A 21092-nucleotide genomic window follows, 5' to 3' on the forward strand; every position below is an offset into this window, starting at 1 on the left:
TACAAAAGTTCTGGTTCTCGTACCACAAAAACTAAACGGGATATTTAATTTAAAAATTCGCGATATTTGACGTCATTTTCTACTTATATTGAGGCTTCAGTTAGTAAATTAATAAATAATTCGAGAAGGTTTTTTTCTCTTCCTTACAGTTAAATTCAGTGATATTCCTTTATGATTTACTAGTGTGTAATATTCTTTAATTTACAAGTATGTTACAACTGATATGCCGAAAAATTATAAGTTTTAAACATTAGAAGTGCGTTATTAATATTCTCAGGAAATTTTATTATTTTAGAAGGGTAATCTAAAAATTAGACAAAAAATTCACTAAACTAGAATTATTTTAAATATTTAATTTATTCATATTATGTTACAAGAGTACAACACGACAACACAGAAACCTGTCAGTGCTTTCTGGGAAACAAATTCTTACACTAAGATTTCTTTTATGAAGAAACTATGTTGATCATTATTTTTCACGATAATATGCATGGAAATGCTATCATTTAATCTATTAACGTCAGAAACCTTTTACTAAACTATTATTTTATTGTTAATTTAGTATAAATACAAATACTGTGTTCTTTAATTCGAGTACGGTTCCTGAAAATGATATTCAGCTTTAAAACTAAATATCTCCATCAACTTTTGGGATACAGGAACTCATTTTTTATCCTGTACTATTACATATTTTACTGTATTTTACTATTACATATTTTAGCTTTTTATGAACTACATCATAATATTTCCCTCTCTTGAATCATGGCTGTCTTTTCTGTCAAAACATTTTCATGGTAAGTGTGTATGAATTACGCCAAGAAATAGGTGATGGTTGCTCTAATATTTCATTACATGTCAACAGCAAGGAAATGTACAAAAGATTGGATATATAAAGGCATCGTAACATCACTGTGCATTTTTTAATAGTATTTATTTCAGTTTTCTTTTAGTATACATAATTTGGTTACGATTATTATAAACAGAAATTTTTACGAAAATACATGATCTGATTTGTCTTGAAATCTGTCTCTGTTAAATGTTTCCTTACAACTTTAAAAAAATTTCTAAATTTTCTAAGATATTCTTATACTAGAACAATTTCTGTGGTTAATGTCATAATTAACAGATGAAAATGCAAATGATGGAAACAAATGAATAAATGTATAACAATCGAAGATTTAAATGTACTAATGTTGAATGAATTAAATCGCTGAAGCATTAATAGATAAAAATGCAAAAATAGGTAAATATACAAAACATGCATGGCTAATAGAGTGCCTAAAATATCCAGATAACAATGCATAAAGCCAATTTTTGGTATGGTTGTAGCAGAGTCGGTTGCCATAGCCTTGAGCCCGGGTTCGAAAACCGGATAAGGCATGGACCGGATAAGTGCATAGTGTGTTTGTGGCATACGAGTACCTAAAATGCTACAAATCCAAATATCTTTTGAGAGGTTGGTGGTAGGGGAGGGGTAAGAGGCCCTTGAATTCGACCCCCTGGATTCGCCATCAAAATTAAGAAGCTGAGTAAAAATCTAACTGTAATCAATAAAGTGCCGGAGGCGTAGGCCAGCGACTGACGCTTACTACCTCTTGGGCATGATAAATTCATGACCTGATCAGTTTCTCTCAGATAAAAATTATAAGAAACAACAACAGCATTGCATATTATTAATTAGTTTTTAATTAAATAATAAAGGAAATACGTGAAGTCTGATCTAAACTGAAAGGCACCCATCATTTAAAAATATCCATGCTTTCTCCGGGACTCGAATCCGTGCGCTTCGATAGGGCAGTCAGCGTTTCTAATCATTATCCCCGTTGGACGGCTCTCATAGGAATTACTCCACAAAGCATCAGCCTTAAGTAGGGAGCCGTTGAGTGCTTTGTTGTAATTCAAATAATCCAAATACCTAAATTAAAATCTATTATTATAAGGAATGTGATACAAAAAATGTTAACGTAAATATATCATGATTTATGTTATAAGGTATTTCTCTCGCCTTCTTAGCATGCCTTCGTGGTGCAGTGGTCAGCACGCTCGACACGAATTCGAGAGGTCCGTGGTTCGAGTCCCGGTGAGGCCATTGCTCATTTTTTATCTCTCCAGTTTAAAAAAAAATCCTAATGTATCTACAGTGGCACCCGAACTAAAAGGTGGTGGATGATGATTCTTCTCCATCAGAATTTGGCGATTGGGTCCCCTTTAAAAGGGGTAATTTTAATTGGCCCTTTAAAAGGGGGCGTATATAAGGTATTTCTCCCGCCTTCTTACCATGCTTTCTTGGAGTAGTGGTCAGCACGCTTGACGCGTATTCGAGAGGTCCGTGGTAGAATCCCGGCGAGGGAATTGCTCATTTTTTGTCTTATGCTTCGAAATGCCTAATGTCTCTACAATGTTACTCATAACTTAACGCGTTATGTAAGTTAGGAGACTTTATAAATATTTTGTACTAATTTTTGTTTACAGTAGAAACTCAATTTTGGAACTTCCCTGAATTTCGATTATTTATTACGCTTGAAAGAAAATACACTAATCACCTAAAGCAAAATCAAAGCAGTTTTTTTTATTAAAATTTAAGAATATTAAATTTAAAGCAGCGAACCAAAATCTACAGAGAAAGACAATGCTTAAAGTTTCACCAAATTCAAATACGACCAAAAGTTAGGAAATAAAGGTAAATTAAAAATTGTTTTATTATATTCTTGGCGCAGGAAAAAAATTATTTTTAACAAAGAAACAAGTAATGAAACTATTTTACGATACATAAAAAACTTCTTTCTAAGGTGAAAGTATTCCATTCCTGAAAAATCCATCTTTCATTTTACCCAAACACTTCTAAATAAGACTATACTATCTGACTGCTTTATCGCCATTTATTCCTTTTTTGAATCACATAATGCACAGTCAGATAGATAATTAACAAAAGTTCATTGGGTTAGTTGGTTAAAAAGGTTTTATGCTTATACCATAATTTCGGAGCATATTTATAGAATGAAAAACATTTTTGTTTCCATTATTAGAGAGAAAAATGGAAATCGCGCAAGCAAAATAAATATTAATAAACAATCTTGCAAAACTTTTATTTCAGGAAACGCAATATTAAAGATCTAATTTTATTCGATCTCCGTGATATGTTCAAGATGTCAACTGATGTGAATAAAATTCACATTCACTTTGTTGCGGTTATCGATTTGTGAGAATCATATTACTCCCGGCATTAAATGGGTTAAAATGTCGGAGACTAGAGCATATAAGAGGGTGCATATATTTCTTATTTGCTTTCGACGGTAACACATTATTTACTTAGCCTGAAGGGAAATCTTAGCACTGCAAGAACAAGTGAGTTATTGGACGTCTTGTTATTTGGTTTCACGATGGCAGGTCGTTTACCAAGCTTCAGCTGTCAACCTTGAAACTAATAAAATCCTTCTTTTTAAAGGTGTGTATTAGAGAGGGATTTAATGAGGAAATGAATTAAGAAAATTGTTATTTTTGAGAGTAGATTGAACAGACTATGTATTTCACTGGATGCTGAGGGGGATGTACGTACGGTAGTGTGAAATACTGTAATTCGTAGCTAAACTTTTGGGTTACCATAAGGATGGAAATTAAGGAACATTTTGTAATGCAAACGATAATTTAATTGCATGAAATGTATTTCAACTGAGGGTTTCTTGTAGTTATTAGAAAACTCATTTGTGTCAGTTAATTAGTAAGGTATTTAAAACTTAAAAATCTTAAAAGGAAAGTTAAATAAACCATGAAAGAATCGAAGTTCCTGTAATTTGTGTTAACATCTCTATTAATGTGACTATTTACGTCCGTTTATATTTTAATAGATATTCATAACCGTTGTCGAGTTGAATCGGAATTTTACATATTTTGTTATATTTCTAGCCTGTTAGAATTGTAAGTAAAACTTTCTGGACGGCGTTTATGAAAGACTGTTTTCTTCTAATTCTGATCTATATGTTCTGAGGACTAAGTACATCTAAGTTGACGAATGGGAGAATTTTCAGGACTTAATGGTAATAACATTATTTAGCAATGCTCACGGTTTCGTGTAAGAATCACAAAAAACTATTTACATAATTAGAGGTCGTACAGATATGATAAACCTGCGAATGATTTTTTAAAAATTTTATTTGACGTAGAGGATTTTAGGTAAAGATTTATTCCTGAAACTCATAGAATATTTTCTAGGAGAAAACGCGAGAAATATTTTGTGAATTTATGGACTGATTTCTGCAACTGAAAAAAAAAACGTTATTATGATGTTCTGTTCACTTATGGATTCTAAAATTGCGCGTTCTAATTTATTTAGTTTAATTTCATTATGTTTTGTTGCTTGTGTAATTGTTTTCACATAGGTGTGTAAAAATAAAATCTGAAACACCCAAAAATATCTCAGTAAATGTCGCTAATACTATATATATAACACTTAAGCTTTTTTATACATTTTAATATAAAATGCAATATTAAGGGAAATTTACTCCACTAATGTAATTTACATTTTAGATGTATGAAAATTCAAAATCAGCATAAATTACGTAAAAAATAACAAGGAACTCTTTCTAACGGAAACAGTGGGAGTGAATTCTGAAGAATAATTTCATTAGTTTTCAATACTTTAGTTTGGGGCTTTTCATACCGAGTATTGGAGATCTGACTTCAGTTTTGTTCAGGACTTATTTTGGTAATATCATAAAAATAAAATAATAGCTCATTAAAATTCTCTGATGTCAAGACATGTGACTCATTTTCTAATTATTTCATTAATTTTCCAATTTTAGTACGCAGTTACGTAGACATTTTGCTGAAAACCACAGTTTAAACTGACGTTTCCATAGGGTATCTCAATGATTAAATTATTATAACTAATAAACCTCTCCTCACATATTTTAGTAGATGATATTTTAGCAGTTTATGATAGGGTTCATTTCCATATTTTTATATATAGTATACTCCTTATCAAACATTTATCAAGTTAGGAACTTTTAATCTTTCATGTTACCAAGAAATGTCATTTATTTGTTAAAACCAGCCATCGGTTGGTTTAAACCTTGGTCGAAATTTTATATTTTTCGGATATCAAAGAAGTGTTTCCCGAGCTCAGTAATCCTGAAGATACTGAACGGTTCAGCTGCCAAGAAAATAAACAACGATAACTGTTTCATTGCTTCAGCTTATTTTGCACAACAAAATATCAGTAAAATTAATTTATGTTTTATATATTTTCTTGTTTACTTTTAATGTGGATAGGATTTATTATTTAAAATTTAAATTTTTAGTTGCGTTTGGTCTGTGTATCTGTAAACATCATTGATATACAGCGATAATCCTCGGTGAAAATAATGAAAAATGTTATCAGAAAATCACGAAAGAGTAGCAGTGATAACAGAAAGAAATCGAAAATTTATGATAAGAGCAAAATGTCGTAAAAAATTAATAAAATATTTAAAATATAAAAACAAAATCTTCAAATATTCTTTGAAAATTTAATGAAACATCATCTGATTGGTTCTGGATGCCAGTTAGGAAACTATAATTCTCTGTTATTGAACAGAAAATATGACTTCTAAACTTTCAACAACTTTTCAACTTTGAAAGAGAAGAAAGAATGCGATGAAGGAAACAAATATCAGTCCTGTCAACTTTATATTTATATTTAAAAACGATTTTAACACCAGTGCTCTTGAAAAATATATTTTAAATTCCATTTTTTCATATTTGCAAAAATGCTAAAGGAAAGAGAAAAATATTTTAATAGCTTGTAGAGACATTAGGTTATTTCGAAACAGGAGACATGAAAAATGAGCACTGTCCTCGCCGGGATTTGAACCTCTCGAATACGCGCCAGGCGTGCAGACAACAACACTACGAAGGCATGCTAAGAAAACGGGAGAAATACCTTACATACTTCCCCTTTTAAAGAACGACTGGGCATTAGGGGACCCAACGCCAAATCCTGGTGGAGCAACATCATCTAGCACCTTTTTTAGTTCGGGCTCCACTATAGAAACCTTAGGTTATTTCGAAGCAAGAGACATGAAAAATGAGCAATGCCTTCGCCGGGACTCGAACCTTTGACCTCTCGAATACGCGCCGAGCGTGCTGACCGCTACACCACGAGGGCATGCTTTGATGCCGGGAGAAATACCTTATAAGCGTTTTTTATAATGTGACGTGGAATATAATGCGAATAGGGTCACTTACCAAGGATATAAATGCCTGTCTTTTGGAATGTTGGGAATTCCTAGAGAACGGGACTGGATTCCGAAAGAGTGTCATTCCTAACAAGCTTCCCTTAATTTTGGAATTAAATGGCTTTTTTTGTTTGTTTTTTCAATTGAAACTTTTCATTCATGCTTCAGTGAATTTTCAGAATATTAATTTTGACCAGGCTGCTTGTTTTCAAGAAGTTCCTACCTCAAGTAGAATATAAAAATCACTAATTCGTAAGTAACATTCTTTTATAGCTAAGCATCTCGTATAAAAGAATTAAAAAATATTAAGTTGTCTTTCAAAGACACTTGTCATTTGTGTTTTCTTGTAACGTTTATCACTTTAACGTGTTATTGAGCATAACTGTTTACTTATATATCATGAAAGGCAATAGATAAATGTGATACAAATATGCTGCTAAAATACCTCTGAAATCGTGTTTTGCCGGATATTGTCTTCAAAACAAGCAAATACATTTATCTATAAGTTACCAGGTGCGATAGAAATACATATCAAGTTTTGCTCAAAAGGTAATTCTCAAAATGCTCTTTTTCTTTATTCTATTGCATCACACTACTCTGTTAGCAGTTCCGTCGGATACGCACGGCTTTGCAAAGCAAAGCGTGAAATCAGTTTATTTGAAGGAACACAGCGTAAAACAAAAATGGCAGATATTGATTATTTTAATTATACTTAATGTAAACTTCAAACTAAATAAAATAAGAAAGGCTAATGTTGCAGAAAATCCAAAACAGATAACATTTGTCTTAATAATAAAAGTCCTTTTTTAGTCGGAGATTACTCAATTTTAAATTGCTGCAAAACAATAGATTTTGTTTTCTAAGAATGTGGATAAAAGCTCGAAACTAGAAACAAGAAATTTGGTTGATTCAAAAGAAAACATCAATAAAGGAGCAAATGTATCTCAAAAGAAAAGGCAAAATTTGCGGGGCAATTGCAAAATAATTGAGAAATCAAAAAATTTCGCAAAACTGTGAGGCCTAGATATATTTGCACTAACGTAAAAAACTGCGTGATAAAATGTAGTAACGAAGATAATAAATAACGTAAATTGATAAATAATAAAAATAAAAAAGAAATTTGTTACTGTATTTTATTGATAAATAATAAAATGTAGTAACGAAGATAATAAATAACGTTTACGTGATAATGTAAATCAAATTAACGTGCCAACATATCCATAATCAACACCGTTATGAAAGATCACCATTTCTATTCATGAGGAAGGAGTCTTAATATATTGTACCATACATTCACAATTTTCCTTTTTCTTAAAAGCCCGTTAAATTCGGGTAAAGGATGTTTTGGCATCGCAACTGTGTGTTGGTACTAGAAAACTAAAAAAATTTTTCGTTACTTAGAAAAGCAGCCTGTCTTTCATAATCCAGAAATCTGAGACTGAGAAATAATTCAAGAATCAAATGTCTGATTCGAATTTTGGATTACTTTTGTGCTTGGATTATAGTAAAACACATGATGGATATCCGCCTAACGAGAGGGATGTCTTCTTGTAGAACTTTATAATGGATGCTAGCTCGTATCCATTCATATTACATATAGTGAAAGCTACGAAAACTTCCATACAACCAGCACGAATGCCGGGATTTGACCGTGGATAGAAATACCTAAGCTAAACTATTTTTACCATTAGACCGTTGGTGGATTTTGGATTCGTGCCAATTTTCGAATTTGAAGATCATTCGATATTTGTGAAGCATTTAACATTCGCGGAACCTCAGAAAATTTAAGAAAATAACCGCGGAAGTTTGCGTGGACATAAGATTAATGCCTCACTCATTAGAAAAAAAGCGTTTAAGTAAAAAAAAAAGTTCAATCTTTGTTTCTCAAACTTTATAGCTAATATTCAGATCTGAAATAACTATAGAGGTATGTTCTAAAATGATAGGACAGCATTTATATCTTTGGTTGTTTTCTTTCCTGGTAGCGGTAAAAGTTAGTAGTAGTTAAATTAAGTAGTTAACAGCGGTAAAAAGTGCTCTTGCATAGAAATGGAGCAACTGTAATTTAATTCAAACCTCTGTAAAAAACGATAGAATCATTCATGAGCACATTCATAAACTTGCTTCAAATGCTTTATTCATCTAATAAAAGAAGGTGAAAACTGCTGAACACAGGAAGTTCGGTCCGGGTTCGAGTTCCGAAGAACAGGTTGGCCCCCATGTGCATTTTCGTGGTTTTTCCCATGTGCAACTTGGATACAAGCCAATTTCCCTTAAAACGTCCTTCAAGGACATTCTCTCTTTTCTTGTAGTGCCAAATGGAGGAGCACGTAATAAAATTTTTAAAAAAAACTAATGAAAATGTCAATTTTAATGAAATCTCAAATGCGTGTTGGTTTATTTTATTAGATTCTAACTACATATTAGTGAACTTCCTTTCCTTGCTTTGGGCATTGGACGTAAAGTCTGTTCAGCATTTTTATAATGCTGTCCATGTTCATATGTTTCCTATGCTAATCTTGTCTAAATAATTTCCACAAAATTCAGATCTGAAGAACATACAGTTCAACTGCCAGTTTACTGCTAGAATATTATTAATAAAAAATGAGATACAGATAGAAATTTTATTGAAAAATGAAGCATTATTTACTTCAAATTCAAATGAAGAGCCACTTAAATGTTAAAAAGTAGTAAAAGGTACTCTTGCGAAATTGCATATATTGCGCGATATAAAAACACTTTTACGAATAATGAGTAACACTGTTTTTTACTGTTTGTATTAAACTATTTCCAGATGGCTTACACCTTTAACTCTTTGTTCATTCTTAATCAAATTTCAATCTATTTTTCTGAGGTTATGCCAGATGCTTCATTGAAACAGGACTCGTCTAGTCTAAATGTCATTTCACACATCTATGTCTAATTTTTAGTCCATGTCATGTGATATTCTGCCCAGTCAAACCATTCTTGCTTATGTTAATCTATCAGATAAAGGTAGCATTCTATTTTTCGATAAAGAAAGTGTTTACATTCTTACCAAAAGGCACTATACCGTATATTTAAAGACTTTTGAGTCTATAAAAGAATGAATTTGTAAAATACTTGCAACAAAGTTGCTAGTTTGATGTGGGATCTATCTACATATTTCGAGTTAACGGCAACACCAAATGTCGAACTGTAATTTTGTTCTTGCCTTATAATTCAATTATTGTTAAATAATCAACAATAACATATTGGAGACAATTAATGAGCCTCGAAATTTCTTGAATCGACAGTTTATTTCAATTTAATTCAACAGTCTTCGCTGTTCCTGCGTCGTAAATACATTGTAGATCTCATACTGAAACAAACTCAAATTTAGGTTAGGAAAGGAAACAATGCTTTAATTTTAATTAAAGAAAGGTTTTATAAGGGGAACATTTTAAGAAAATAGTTATTTCACTTATGAAAAATTCCATCCAAAGAAAAAAGCCCTAATCTTTGATGCTACGAAATTTAGTCGAAATACTGTCAAACTTATCTAGAAATTTTAGTTTCAAACTTACTGCATTCAAATGTTTAGTTGACATAAAATTGAGATTTCTGTATCTTCGACATAGGTAGACACAGCTGGTGGTAAGGAGCAAGAGCTTTTTCAAGTAAGTATCAAACTAGCTTGGCGAATGATTTTATATCGAACAACAGCATCCGCGTCATCTGCAAATGACAAGCTTTTGGATTGATGTTCAAGATGAAATACAAATCCTTAATATAGTACCTGACTAGAACCCTTAGAGTGGAAGGTAGCCTTCCGGTGACTTCCAGTGACCAGGATACATCCAGATTCAAACAAATATGAGTGGTAAGAAGCACTGTGCAGAGTAACATTAAAATTAAAACATAGAAAACCTGCTTCAAGCTTCTGTTGCCCTGAGGAGAACTTAATAACCATCAGATCATACGATCTAATCATATCCTGAAGGTCAAATATTTTCAGATTACAAATGACATTTTATCTGACCTCTAAATATACTACACAGTTAGGTGAGTTACATTCAGAAAATTCTCCACATTGCTTTATTTTTGTTCTGTTCAGAGTAAGCGTAAGATCTGACAATATTTTGCTTAATTCTCTACGTAGTAGTAACTTTTATTTTTGCTGGAGAATATATATCCAAATAAAAACAGCAACAAAAAAAGATCCTAACCAAATCGCCTTGGTCGATCCATGCCAAGAGGGACTTGGAATAAAATCTATGTTGAATGATTTTTCACACCTCGGATGTTGGTAGACAGACAGCCTTTACTATGTTAAATATTTCAAATCCTTTCTTTGAGGATATAAAACATCCATACAAACTCACTTAACTCAAGTAAACGTATCCGCTTTAGTGTATCAGTAAATTAAGAAATATGTTTTAAAGCTTAATTTATTTCCAGGTAAGAGAATTTTTGAACTTCTTGCGTTTTAATCATTAATATAAGTCACATCCAATGCATTCCTCAAGTAAACTTACATCTATAAAATGTTTTTAAATTTATCTCCAGTTAAGAAATTACAATACAAAAATATGTAACAAAATTTGTCTAAACTGAAAGCTATAGAATACGGAAAACATGCAAATCCCACAGAGCGCGATTTAATTAGTTTTACACGTTTATTTTATCCTATCATAAAACTAGAAAATCTGACCATCAGCATATTTGTAATACTTTGGAGCATGCTTCCACGAATATCACGTCGCCTTACACCGCATGAAACGTTTGTAGAGACATTAGGTTATTTTGAACAGTAAACTTGAAAAATGAGCAATACCCTTGCTGGGACTCGAACCTCTCCAATACGCGCCGAGTGTGCTGACCATTACACCACGAAGGCATGCTAAGAAAACGGAAGAAATGTCTTATATGTTTATGATAGAAATCTAAAAATAAATAATTGGACAAGATCAACAGAAACAACCTATTTCGCCTCTTTAGAGTCGAGAGGGTATAATTCCAAAAAACGTTCAATTTTAATTTAGATCTTTGTCATATGTCACTGATAAATCTAAAGTTGATATACCATTGCATATCATACATTATGCACATTAAATTATTATTATGCTTGCGCTTTGAGATCTATAAATGAAAAAGAAGCGTACAGCTAGAAAATATTTTACTAATGAATGCCTTCATAGATTATGCAAAATTGCAACGAATGAAAATTATTAAGATATTTAATCCATAAAGTTAAAATGAAAGGAACTATATTTGTATAATGAAAAATCTTAAGTTAAGGCTCATCTACAGTTAATATTTTCAGAAAATATGTCACTGGTGTTTGAAATAACGAAATAGAGTTCATTGTTTGGTGTATCACGTTTTAAAAAGCTCGATGTACTGATGTACGAGTATATTACGATTCGAAATTCCTTTAATTCTATAAATATTTCGTATTATATTACGATGTTTTTATTTATAATAATACATTAATTTTAAAATCAATATGTATGCAATATACAAGTGCCAAAGAGAGAGAAAGAAAACTGGGCTTTTATTTTTTTCTTCTCAATGGTTCACTGTAACGTAGAGAATACTCTATAGTAGAGTCTATAGTAAAGTCTATAGAATAGTATTTAGCTTACTTTTAGCATAGATTCGGCCACCGTTTGGATCTAATCAGACTTCGACAATACCATTTCTGTCAAATACTGAGAAGTTAATTTCTCTCTCTCTCTCTAAAGTTACGAAAGTTCTTCTAAATCAGATTCACTTCGTTTTCCAAAGCAATTACTTCATCTGAAGAAAACCTTTTCTTACCGTTCTAAAGAATATTTTCTTATGAAAAATAATATAATAATCTTTTTTCTTATTTTCATTTGGTTCCTGTCTTCTACCAGATAAAATTTTTCTGCAATTCTTCATAAGTTCAGCTTCCCTACAGTTTGTTTCTTCTATTTATAAAATTCTCTGATCTGTCCCTAAAAGTCGTATTAAAAATTTAATTTTGGGGAATTGATAATATTACCGGTCAGTGTATTTTAAAATTTATCTGGTAAAATAACAGAGCATTAAAATTTTGCATCAAAGGACATGAATCATATGTATGAAGAGGAAAAATGAATAAATCTTTCATAACTAATCATTGCTGGTCTCTTATTCATACCTTTAACTCAAAGGATTTCTTCACGTTGTAAACAGGATTTCCTTGATGCTTTCCCCCTCCACCAACATTTCTGACGTTTAGGTAATGATAATAATTCTTATCCATTTATTCCCGATGCTTGTAAGAAATTTATGTCATAGTTTCTGATTCTTTTGATTTCTGCTCCCTCGTTTTGCTCCATACATAGCATTCTGACTGCTGCTTCCATTTTCGTTATTCATTAATTTTATTTCATATACTTAAGTGATATATTTCTGGCCCAAAAAATGATACATATTTGCTTTTTGAAGGATAGGCACCTTATAGCCGCCTCCCTCAAATAGTATTAGTTTTAACGATTTCTACTATCAACTATGATTAACAGATTTGATTTTGTAGAATCGATAGGTGATAATGATAGGGGAGAACCAGAACCAATGAACAAATGTAAACCATAAACAATGTAATCATAAATTAATGTAAACATTTAAGGTCGTATCTTGATGGTTGCAGCATATGTTTGAGGCGACTGAAGTGCTATTATGTTTTGGTACATTTCTTCCTTTTGATGCATAATCTGTTCCTAAAATTGTACTGGGTGTTTTTAAAAAAATCAGTTAAAAAATTCAAGCCTATGATTCTGTGTAAAATACTTATTATGTTTGTTCCAAATAAATATTTAGTTATCTTCAAATATGCTAGGAAATCAAACTTAATAATAAAGATTGCTTGTATTATTCGATTTTTTTTTTAAATTTACTTTGGTTAACAAAAGGTTAATAGCACGTTCCTAATTACTTTATTATTTCTTAATTGCATTCTTTTTATCTGTATTACATATTAATGTTTTTACATTGCATTTTAATATTTAACTGCCGAATTAGAATTTCTCTTCTAAGCCTAGAATCTGCCTGGTAGCAAATGTGTTTTTGCTTTTTTTTTACTCTTTCTGAATACGAGACCACCAGCGGCTGAGCGGTAAAGTCGCTGAACACTGGTAGTTCGGACCGAGGTTCGAATCCCACAAACGGACTGGCTGCATGGGTGTTTTCGTGGTTTTCACCATGTGTAAAGTGTATACGAGCCAGTTTTCCTTAGAAAGTTCCCCTCGAAGGCATCCCTCCCCTTAGGCAGATAGCCCTCGAGGCTTTACCGTAATTAAATAACCTAACCTAACCTTTTGAATACGAACCATATTTTCATTGGAAGAAACCATGTTACTTCTAAAGAAATCAATTCATTTAACTACAATTTAAATATATTAAATTAAGAACTAGTCGAATATTCACTGTATAAAATGTCAAACCATATGACAACTTGCTGTGGAACCATTCCCTTTTCGAAATCTTTGCTTATTTTTCAATTAAATTTCTATACCGTGTCGAAATAGTAAATCAGTATTAATCTATAAAACATCAGGATATTTTTTAATTAGTGAATTCTTTTGAAAATATTTCAATTGATTTAAAAATGAGTGCACCATTTTAAATATTGTTTGAATATCTTTCAACTAGTATCTACCTCAATCTATTATCTCAGTATCGTTCACCTAATTTTAAACAACCCATTTGCCTTAATTTTTAGAGTCTGCTCATGAAAAATTAGACACATACACAAATTTTCTTAAACATACATTATATTTTAAGAATTGTTTCGATTTTTAAAAAAGTTTTCCTAAGCAAGCTTAAGTAAACTGATTTTTCAATTTTCAGACTTTCCTTTATTGCAGTAACGTGCCTTATCTCACTAACAGGCAAAATTATATTTACAGATATTTTTGCAGGAAACACTTCATTTTTCTTGCAAATTGTACTTAGGATTCAAGCAACGAAGTGATTATTTCGTCTAGGAAGTTCCTGTGCAGTGTGAGATAAGTAGAAAAATCAGAGGCGTTGCTTGACACAGTGACAAGATAGAAGAGACTTCAAGGAAAAACAACTCCCTGTAGTTTTCACTTACTGATATGCGTGAAAATAACGGTGAAACTAATTTACAAAATATAGCCATGAAAAAAAAAAAAAAAAAAAAAAAAAAAAAAAAAAAAAAAAGACGAAAGCTTTATGCTTTTCGAATATACTTACATATTTTTCAGTAATTCAATTTTCATAAAAGCTTCCATGTGCTGAAAAGAAACCTGCGCTCAAAATCAAGAGTATTAAGATTTGTGGAGGACATAGCGTACTTGAGGTAAACTAGAAAACAAGTAAGTTACATTACTGTATTTTAAATTTATAATAGTGTGTGTATGTGTGTGTATTTAATTATGGCAAAGCGCACTAGGGCTATCTGCCTAAGGGGAGGGATGCCTTCGTGGAGGACTTTCTAAGGGAAACTGACTCGTATACACGTTACACATGGGGAAAACCACGAAAACACCCATGCATCCAGCCCGTTCGCGGGATTCGAACCTCGGACAGAACTACCAGTGTTCAGCGACTTTACCGCTCGGCCGCTGGTGGGCTAAATTTATAATAGAAGATGTAAAAAAGAAGTTAGGAAGAATGATGATAGTCATTGTGACAGTATATAAAAGTAATTACATTTATTAGACTATAAGGTATTTTCTTTCTCCTTTCTGCACGCCTTCGTGGTGTAACGGTAGCACACTCGGCGCGTATTCGAGAGGTCCAGTAAACTTCAGTGGAGTATAAACTTCAGTAGTCAGTAAACTTCAGTAGTCGGCGCGTATTCGAGAGGCTCGAGTTCAGATGAGGGCATTGCTCGTTTTTCATGTACTCCTGCTTCAAAATAAACTAATGATTCTACAGAACGACAAAAGGAGTTTTTAAGAAAGCATTTCCGAAAATTAAGGGAGAATAAAATACGTAACATATTAGATACCAAAAATAGAGCAAGGAGTCATCTGAATTTATTTACATTTTGTCATAATTTATACTTAACCATTTTGAGAATTGTATACTTTGCTAAAAATAGCTAATGAAGGATATGAAATATGTCATTCTCTCCAGACATCATATAATTCGTTATACATTTCATTTTAATGTATTGTGCACATGCCTTTGAAAAAAACTGTAAATTTGCATGTTTGCTCTTCAGCTGCATCTGACGAGCTATTTTCTTCGAATTCTTTTGACGAATAATTCCACATAAAGGGAACACACTTCTCATTTATATTTGAAAAGTAAGCAGTTTTTTTTAAAGGTCTGTGGAAATTAATACTAATTTTAAGTAGTATTTTGGAGGGATAGGTTTATTAATAATATATTTCTAATTTTAATAAAAATAGTAATTTAATTTTAATAAAATAATAAAATTTTAATAAAATTAATATTTTAATAAAAAAATATCTCTAAAATGATTTCGAATGGAATTTTCATCCAGAAAAATTCAGTTACTTACGAATATTGGTGTTGTAAGATTTATTTAATTCTAAAAAATTTATAATTTTAAATTTGTCTGTCAATTCAGACTCAACACCTGTTTCTAGAAGAAAACGAACGCGAATAAATTAATTAAGTGAATAAAAGTGCTTCTAGAAAGTGGCCAACAGAAGTGATAGTAATAATAATTACTTGTCTAATAACTACACTCGACTACAAAATTAAGACAATTTGCATATTATGTCCATTTTCTGAAAAACTAATTGAGAGATTTTAATGAAATTTGGTATGACTACGCAAATATAACAGAGAAAGGGATTACTATTCAAAAGTCATTTTATGTACGCATGGTATCACTAAAGCCATAGTGCAGGGATGTCACAAATCCACATTGTAATGTCAAATTGAAAATGAGTCTAATATGGAGGATGATCCCCTCTCTTAGCCAGACAATTGCGTAGCTTGACGACATGCTGAACAAGAGGCAGCTGAGGTAATCGATCGCACTCCTGCAGCAAGGCAGTTTTCAACTCAGGGTTAGTTATCGGAAGGGGATGCCGAGATGAAGTTGTACTAAAAGAGCGTCCCAGACATGCTTTAGAGGGTTAAGATCTAGCTGCCCAATCCATGCAGCGATTAACCTCACTTTCCAGGTAATCGTCGAATAGCAAGGTCCTACGTAGACGAGAGAGGTGATCTATTAATAGAAACCCAGGGCAGAATACGGTCCTTAAAATTCGAACATAGGATGTCCTCTCTATAGCTCATAGCAGTCAGGATGCCTTTGTCAAACACATGTAGGTGTGTGCAGCCGTCACATATAATGTCTGCTCAGATTATTATAGCTTCACCACCGTAATGATCTTTTACCTGATGAGGGAGTGATGCTGTCGGGTTCCAGGCTCTCTCTCTAGATACAGGTACACCGAGAATCAGTGACCAGGCTGAATCTCGACCCATCTGTAAAAAGCGCACGGTACTCCACTGAAGTTTGCTGCAATGCGCATGTTTTCTGCATTATTCTAAATGCTCTCTCTTGTGTGCTGCAGTGAGCGGGATACAACATCAGGTCTTCTGGCATACAGCCCTATTTCATGAAGTCTTCGGGCAACTGTAGACTGTGAAACTCGGATTCCAATGGCAGCATACAATTCACATGAGAGCTGTGTAGCTGTAGCAGTCTGTGTTGTCACTCTGAAAATGCCAAATAATGATCCTCATTTTTCGTTGTGGATCTTGGTCGACCTTCTCCAGTCTTTTCGATAAGAATCCAATGTTCTAAAATTGTTTGGAGAAATTTCAGACGACACTAGGAGTTACAGTGAGTTCTTTAGCCACATGCGCTTGTGAATGGCCTACCTTCAGCCCCCGACAATTTCCCATCTCATTCCTTTGGTTCAATACTTTCCTACAAAATAGAGAAAATTCTCTTAATTTTACACACGAATGTATTTTAAGCCATTCTGTTTCTGGGTTAGTTACATTTCTCATAATTTCTGCCACTGTATTGCTATTGCTTTCTGAAACTAGCTTTCAGATAGAGGATTTTCCAGTAACTGTCATTTAGACAGATTTAATGGGCGTTCATTTTCACATCACAGAAGCATTTTACACTTAAGCATTTCCCTCCGTATCTTATATAGCATCAGACATGGGATTTTCTTATTTGGTTAATACTGGGCTAATTTACGTTCAGAAAAGTGATGCCTGATAAATTTAGAAAATGACAATTTGTGTAAAATTCTTTGTTATGCATCTAGTTCCAAATAGCAACTGCTGTATAGTTCACTGTATTGTTTATATCTTATTGAATTTTCCAGATATTCAGTCGGAAATTTTACATAGAAATAAATGCGCTATGTATTTGTTTACTAAGTTATGAAAGAATAAAGGTAGCTTCATGCATGAACAGTTAAAAATTATTTTTTTCCAATATGGTCATGTCTCATCGAATAGTTACTGTTCTTTCAAATTTCAGTTAATATTTTTCTTGAACATTATCAATTTTTCTGTTAAGTTTCGCTAAATTTGGTTAAACAGTCTGCATGTTATACCTAAAATCCATACGAAAATAAAATGGAATTTATAAAAGAAAACATTATATTTTCGTTAATAAACCGGATATTTTTGCGAAAATACATGCTTTCATTACACATAACACATGGGTTCCCAATGCAGTCGGTGCTGTTTCCTCCCGGGGGGGGGGGGTTGATGGTCGCCTGTGGGGTGGAAAGTCGGGATCAGCACAATCAAGATCCCACTGACAGCGAAAAATGGATTAATAAAACTCATAATTAATTTTTTATACAGCTATATCATGAAACAAGATAGAAATCATCTCTTACTCTCGTACTTTACTTACTCGTTACTTCTCGTACATTATTCTCGTACTTTCTCTGATGTTGTCTGTATTTGCATTCTTCGAGTATTCATTTTAGTGGTCGCCAGCTCAACAGTTGCGTCCGTGACATCTAGATAAGGTTAAATGTTTTTTGTACTTTGACCATTAGCTTGAAAATAAGATGTTAATTACTATTTCAAATTAATGCCATGTTAAATAAATTATTTCACATAGATTAAAGACGAAGCTGTAATTCGTTTTTAGTCGAAGTATTAATTTTTCGCTGGGGGTCGAGGGGTCCTAAAGACTAAAATGCCTCATTCTTGCACCAGTACTGCCAATGGAGAATGAATTGAGGCAGGATGACTTGTGCATAGAGTCTACTTTTATTTTGGAATGTCACGTGTCTGCATATGTCTAAGGAAAGATTCTCTGTAGAAACATGTCTTACGATCCTCATACTTCTTTGAATGTACTTCGTACTGCCTTCATTGTAGGACAATATAGCTTTACCTTATATTGAAACTATTCTTGTTGCTTTTCCTATCATAGCAAATCATTTTTCAAAAAGATCGTGCATAAATCATAACCATAGCTAAGATTTGAAAGCCAGTAGAATCTGTAAAATGCATAACAACATTGTGAGAATTTTACTTTTTATTTGCATAATTATGCCAACATTAGACTTTTTCTTAATCTTCTCTGGAAACAGATTGAGGTAAGGACCCATTAAAGATACTTCAATTTCCGTCATTAACTAAACAATTTTCTCTTTCTTTTATCTTGCATTAGGTTCTTATAAAACACATTGAGCTTTCTCGCAAATTAAAGCCAGTATAAGATCTAACTTTAATCTACCATAGAAATCCTATCTAACTTTAATCTACCGTAGAAATCCTATCTAACTTTAATCTACCATAGAAACTAATTAACAAAGGCTATAGTCGTTTATATAGCCAATACAGTACCTGTCGATTATTTTCGGTGTAAATTTAAACAATTTTAGCCCTTAAAGGAGTATTCATAGAACAATCCCCAAAATATATGTTCTCATATTCCATATTTAAAAGAAAAGTGCTGAACAGACGATGTTGAGGTAGAAAATTAAAATTTAATGAAGAGTCTCATATTAAAAATTTTAAGAATCAATATAAAATAATCCTCTTTGTTTTTCAGATCCCACCCAACAAGCATGAGAGTTCTCATGTTTTTAGCATTGTGCAACGAAAATATGAACCAGTTTCTCTTAGAAAGGCTTCCAGTAAGGCATGCCTAGGCAAATAGCTCTCCTGTACTTCTGTCAATATATAATCTAGATAATCCAGTCTTTTGTTTCCCAGTTTTTTACCAGTTGACCTATGGTACATCGCTGGTGTCCCCCCATACCTTTACCTGTACCTGTGAAATTTACTAGATTTTAAATGCCTTTCATTACTGGAGAAAAGAATTTAAAATGCGTGAAGAGATACGTACGTAGCTCGACAGGAACACCTTTAATGCATTTTCTTGAAGTTTATTTTAGCTCAAAATTCCTTCCAAATCATTCGTGTGATAGCAAAAACTTAATTCCTTCTTTCGATAAATTCAGTTATTTTCAATATTCTGTTTCGAATAAAATAAGGGAAAGAAAATACCTACATAAACTTCTTATTCAAGAATCCTTCAAATATTATCCAAATTGCTATGTATATTTATATATATCTATAAATAAATGACAAGTTTATAAGAAAATTAATTTGAGATTCAAATACCAGAAAATGTAAAAGCGCGTAACCAAGGAAACCAATTAACAATTTATACGCATAAACCTCAATTAACTAAATCAAAGAAACTGCGCAGAATGCTTTCCATCAAGTATTTTGAAAACATATTTACCTTTCTATATACTAATGTATTTTTCGAAACATGTCGCAATTGATGAGGCTACCGCCTTAGCAAATTCTGCAGTTAGATCCACTACGCTGGTAAATGGCGTCGAATAAATTATCATTCTGCTGTTTTTAGATGCAAAATTGCCTGACTTTAGGAGCGCTCACCAGCGGCCAATCGGTAAATCCCGGAACAGTAATAGGTCTGGGGTAACAGAGCTTAATAATAATAGTAATAGAGCCATTCTGGGCCTCGAATCCAGGAGAAACGGCTAGCTGTATGGGCGTTTAAGTTTAATGTGTACGCGAACCAGGTTTCCATAAAGCCCTTCACGAAGGCATCATTCCCGTTAGGCAGATAGCTGTCGAGTGTTTTGCTATAATTACGTAAGCCAAATAAACCAAGTCCGACTGGAGGATGAAAAAAACTGGATCAGTTGTAGGGTCAAATGATTGGTCAAATGAGGTTTTAATTGATTGGTCGCCTACAACTATCTTAGAATTTGGGTCTGCCTTTAGACAATCGTTACAGTCATCTTTGGCACATTTTAAAATTTGCAGTAGGAACTACAGGTATTAAGAGGTTTGGTTTGGTTTATTTGATTACCGCAAAGCACACTAGGGTTATCCGCCTAAGGGGATGGATGCCTTCGTGGATGACCTTTCTAAGAGAAACTGGCTCGTATACACGTTACACATAGGGAAAGCCATGAAAACGCACATCCAGCCAGCTCTTTCTTCTGGAATCGAATCCAGGTCGGATCCACCAGCGTTCAGCGACTTAACCGCTCTGCCACTGGTGGGCGCAGGTATTAAGAGGCAAACAGTGAGGAGCAATATGAGCACTTACTTAATTAAGCTGAATCTTAAAAGCAAGGCAAATTTTTTATGATTGCGATTGAATATTTCAAAGCTTTTTTTCTATGGTTTCTTTATGAAACACCAATAATTCAAATAGCAACTGATTCTTATTGTTTTGAGCAAAAAATGTCATTTTTAAGCTTATCCAGCAAAATTTGCATAAATCATTCAGTAAAATATGCATAATGCCCTCTACCTGAGCTAAATCAGTAGCTTAATACTAACTTTTTTATTATTTCAAGTTTATTTTTGAAAAAAGACAAAAATTCAATTTCCCCAAAACTTAATAAATTTCTTTCTTAAACACGAGAATATTTTAACACACAGGAGTTCGAAAAATACTGAAAAACGGTACATTTTATA

At 32.7% G+C, this 21092-nt stretch overlaps 2 protein-coding genes across 14 annotated transcripts in view; one reads left to right on the forward strand and one right to left on the reverse strand.

Moving 5' to 3' along the window:
* Window positions 1-21092, reverse strand: part of AstCC (Allatostatin double C) — a 95924-nt gene that overhangs the window by 56282 nt on the left and 18550 nt on the right. The gene's annotated exons all lie outside the window — the stretch shown is intronic.
* LOC118202670 (uncharacterized) overlaps window positions 1-21092 on the forward strand; it is a 109414-nt gene that overhangs the window by 13546 nt on the left and 74776 nt on the right. For 10 of the 11 annotated variants that reach the window (XM_085808663.1, XM_085808660.1, XM_085808665.1 and 7 more), the window contains exon 3: window positions 9812-9850. The exons of the other annotated variant lie outside the window; for it this stretch is intronic. In XM_085808663.1, the coding sequence (XP_085664789.1) occupies window positions 9812-9850 (39 nt within the window). The remainder of the gene's footprint in view (window positions 1-9811; window positions 9851-21092) is intronic. 11 annotated transcript variants of the gene reach the window in all.

This window comes from Stegodyphus dumicola, chromosome X1, assembly GCF_044657685.1.
Source record: "Stegodyphus dumicola isolate Sdum_Otavi_A_Nest chromosome X1, ASM4465768v1".
In the NCBI taxonomy this organism is placed as follows: domain Eukaryota; kingdom Metazoa; phylum Arthropoda; class Arachnida; order Araneae; family Eresidae; genus Stegodyphus; species Stegodyphus dumicola.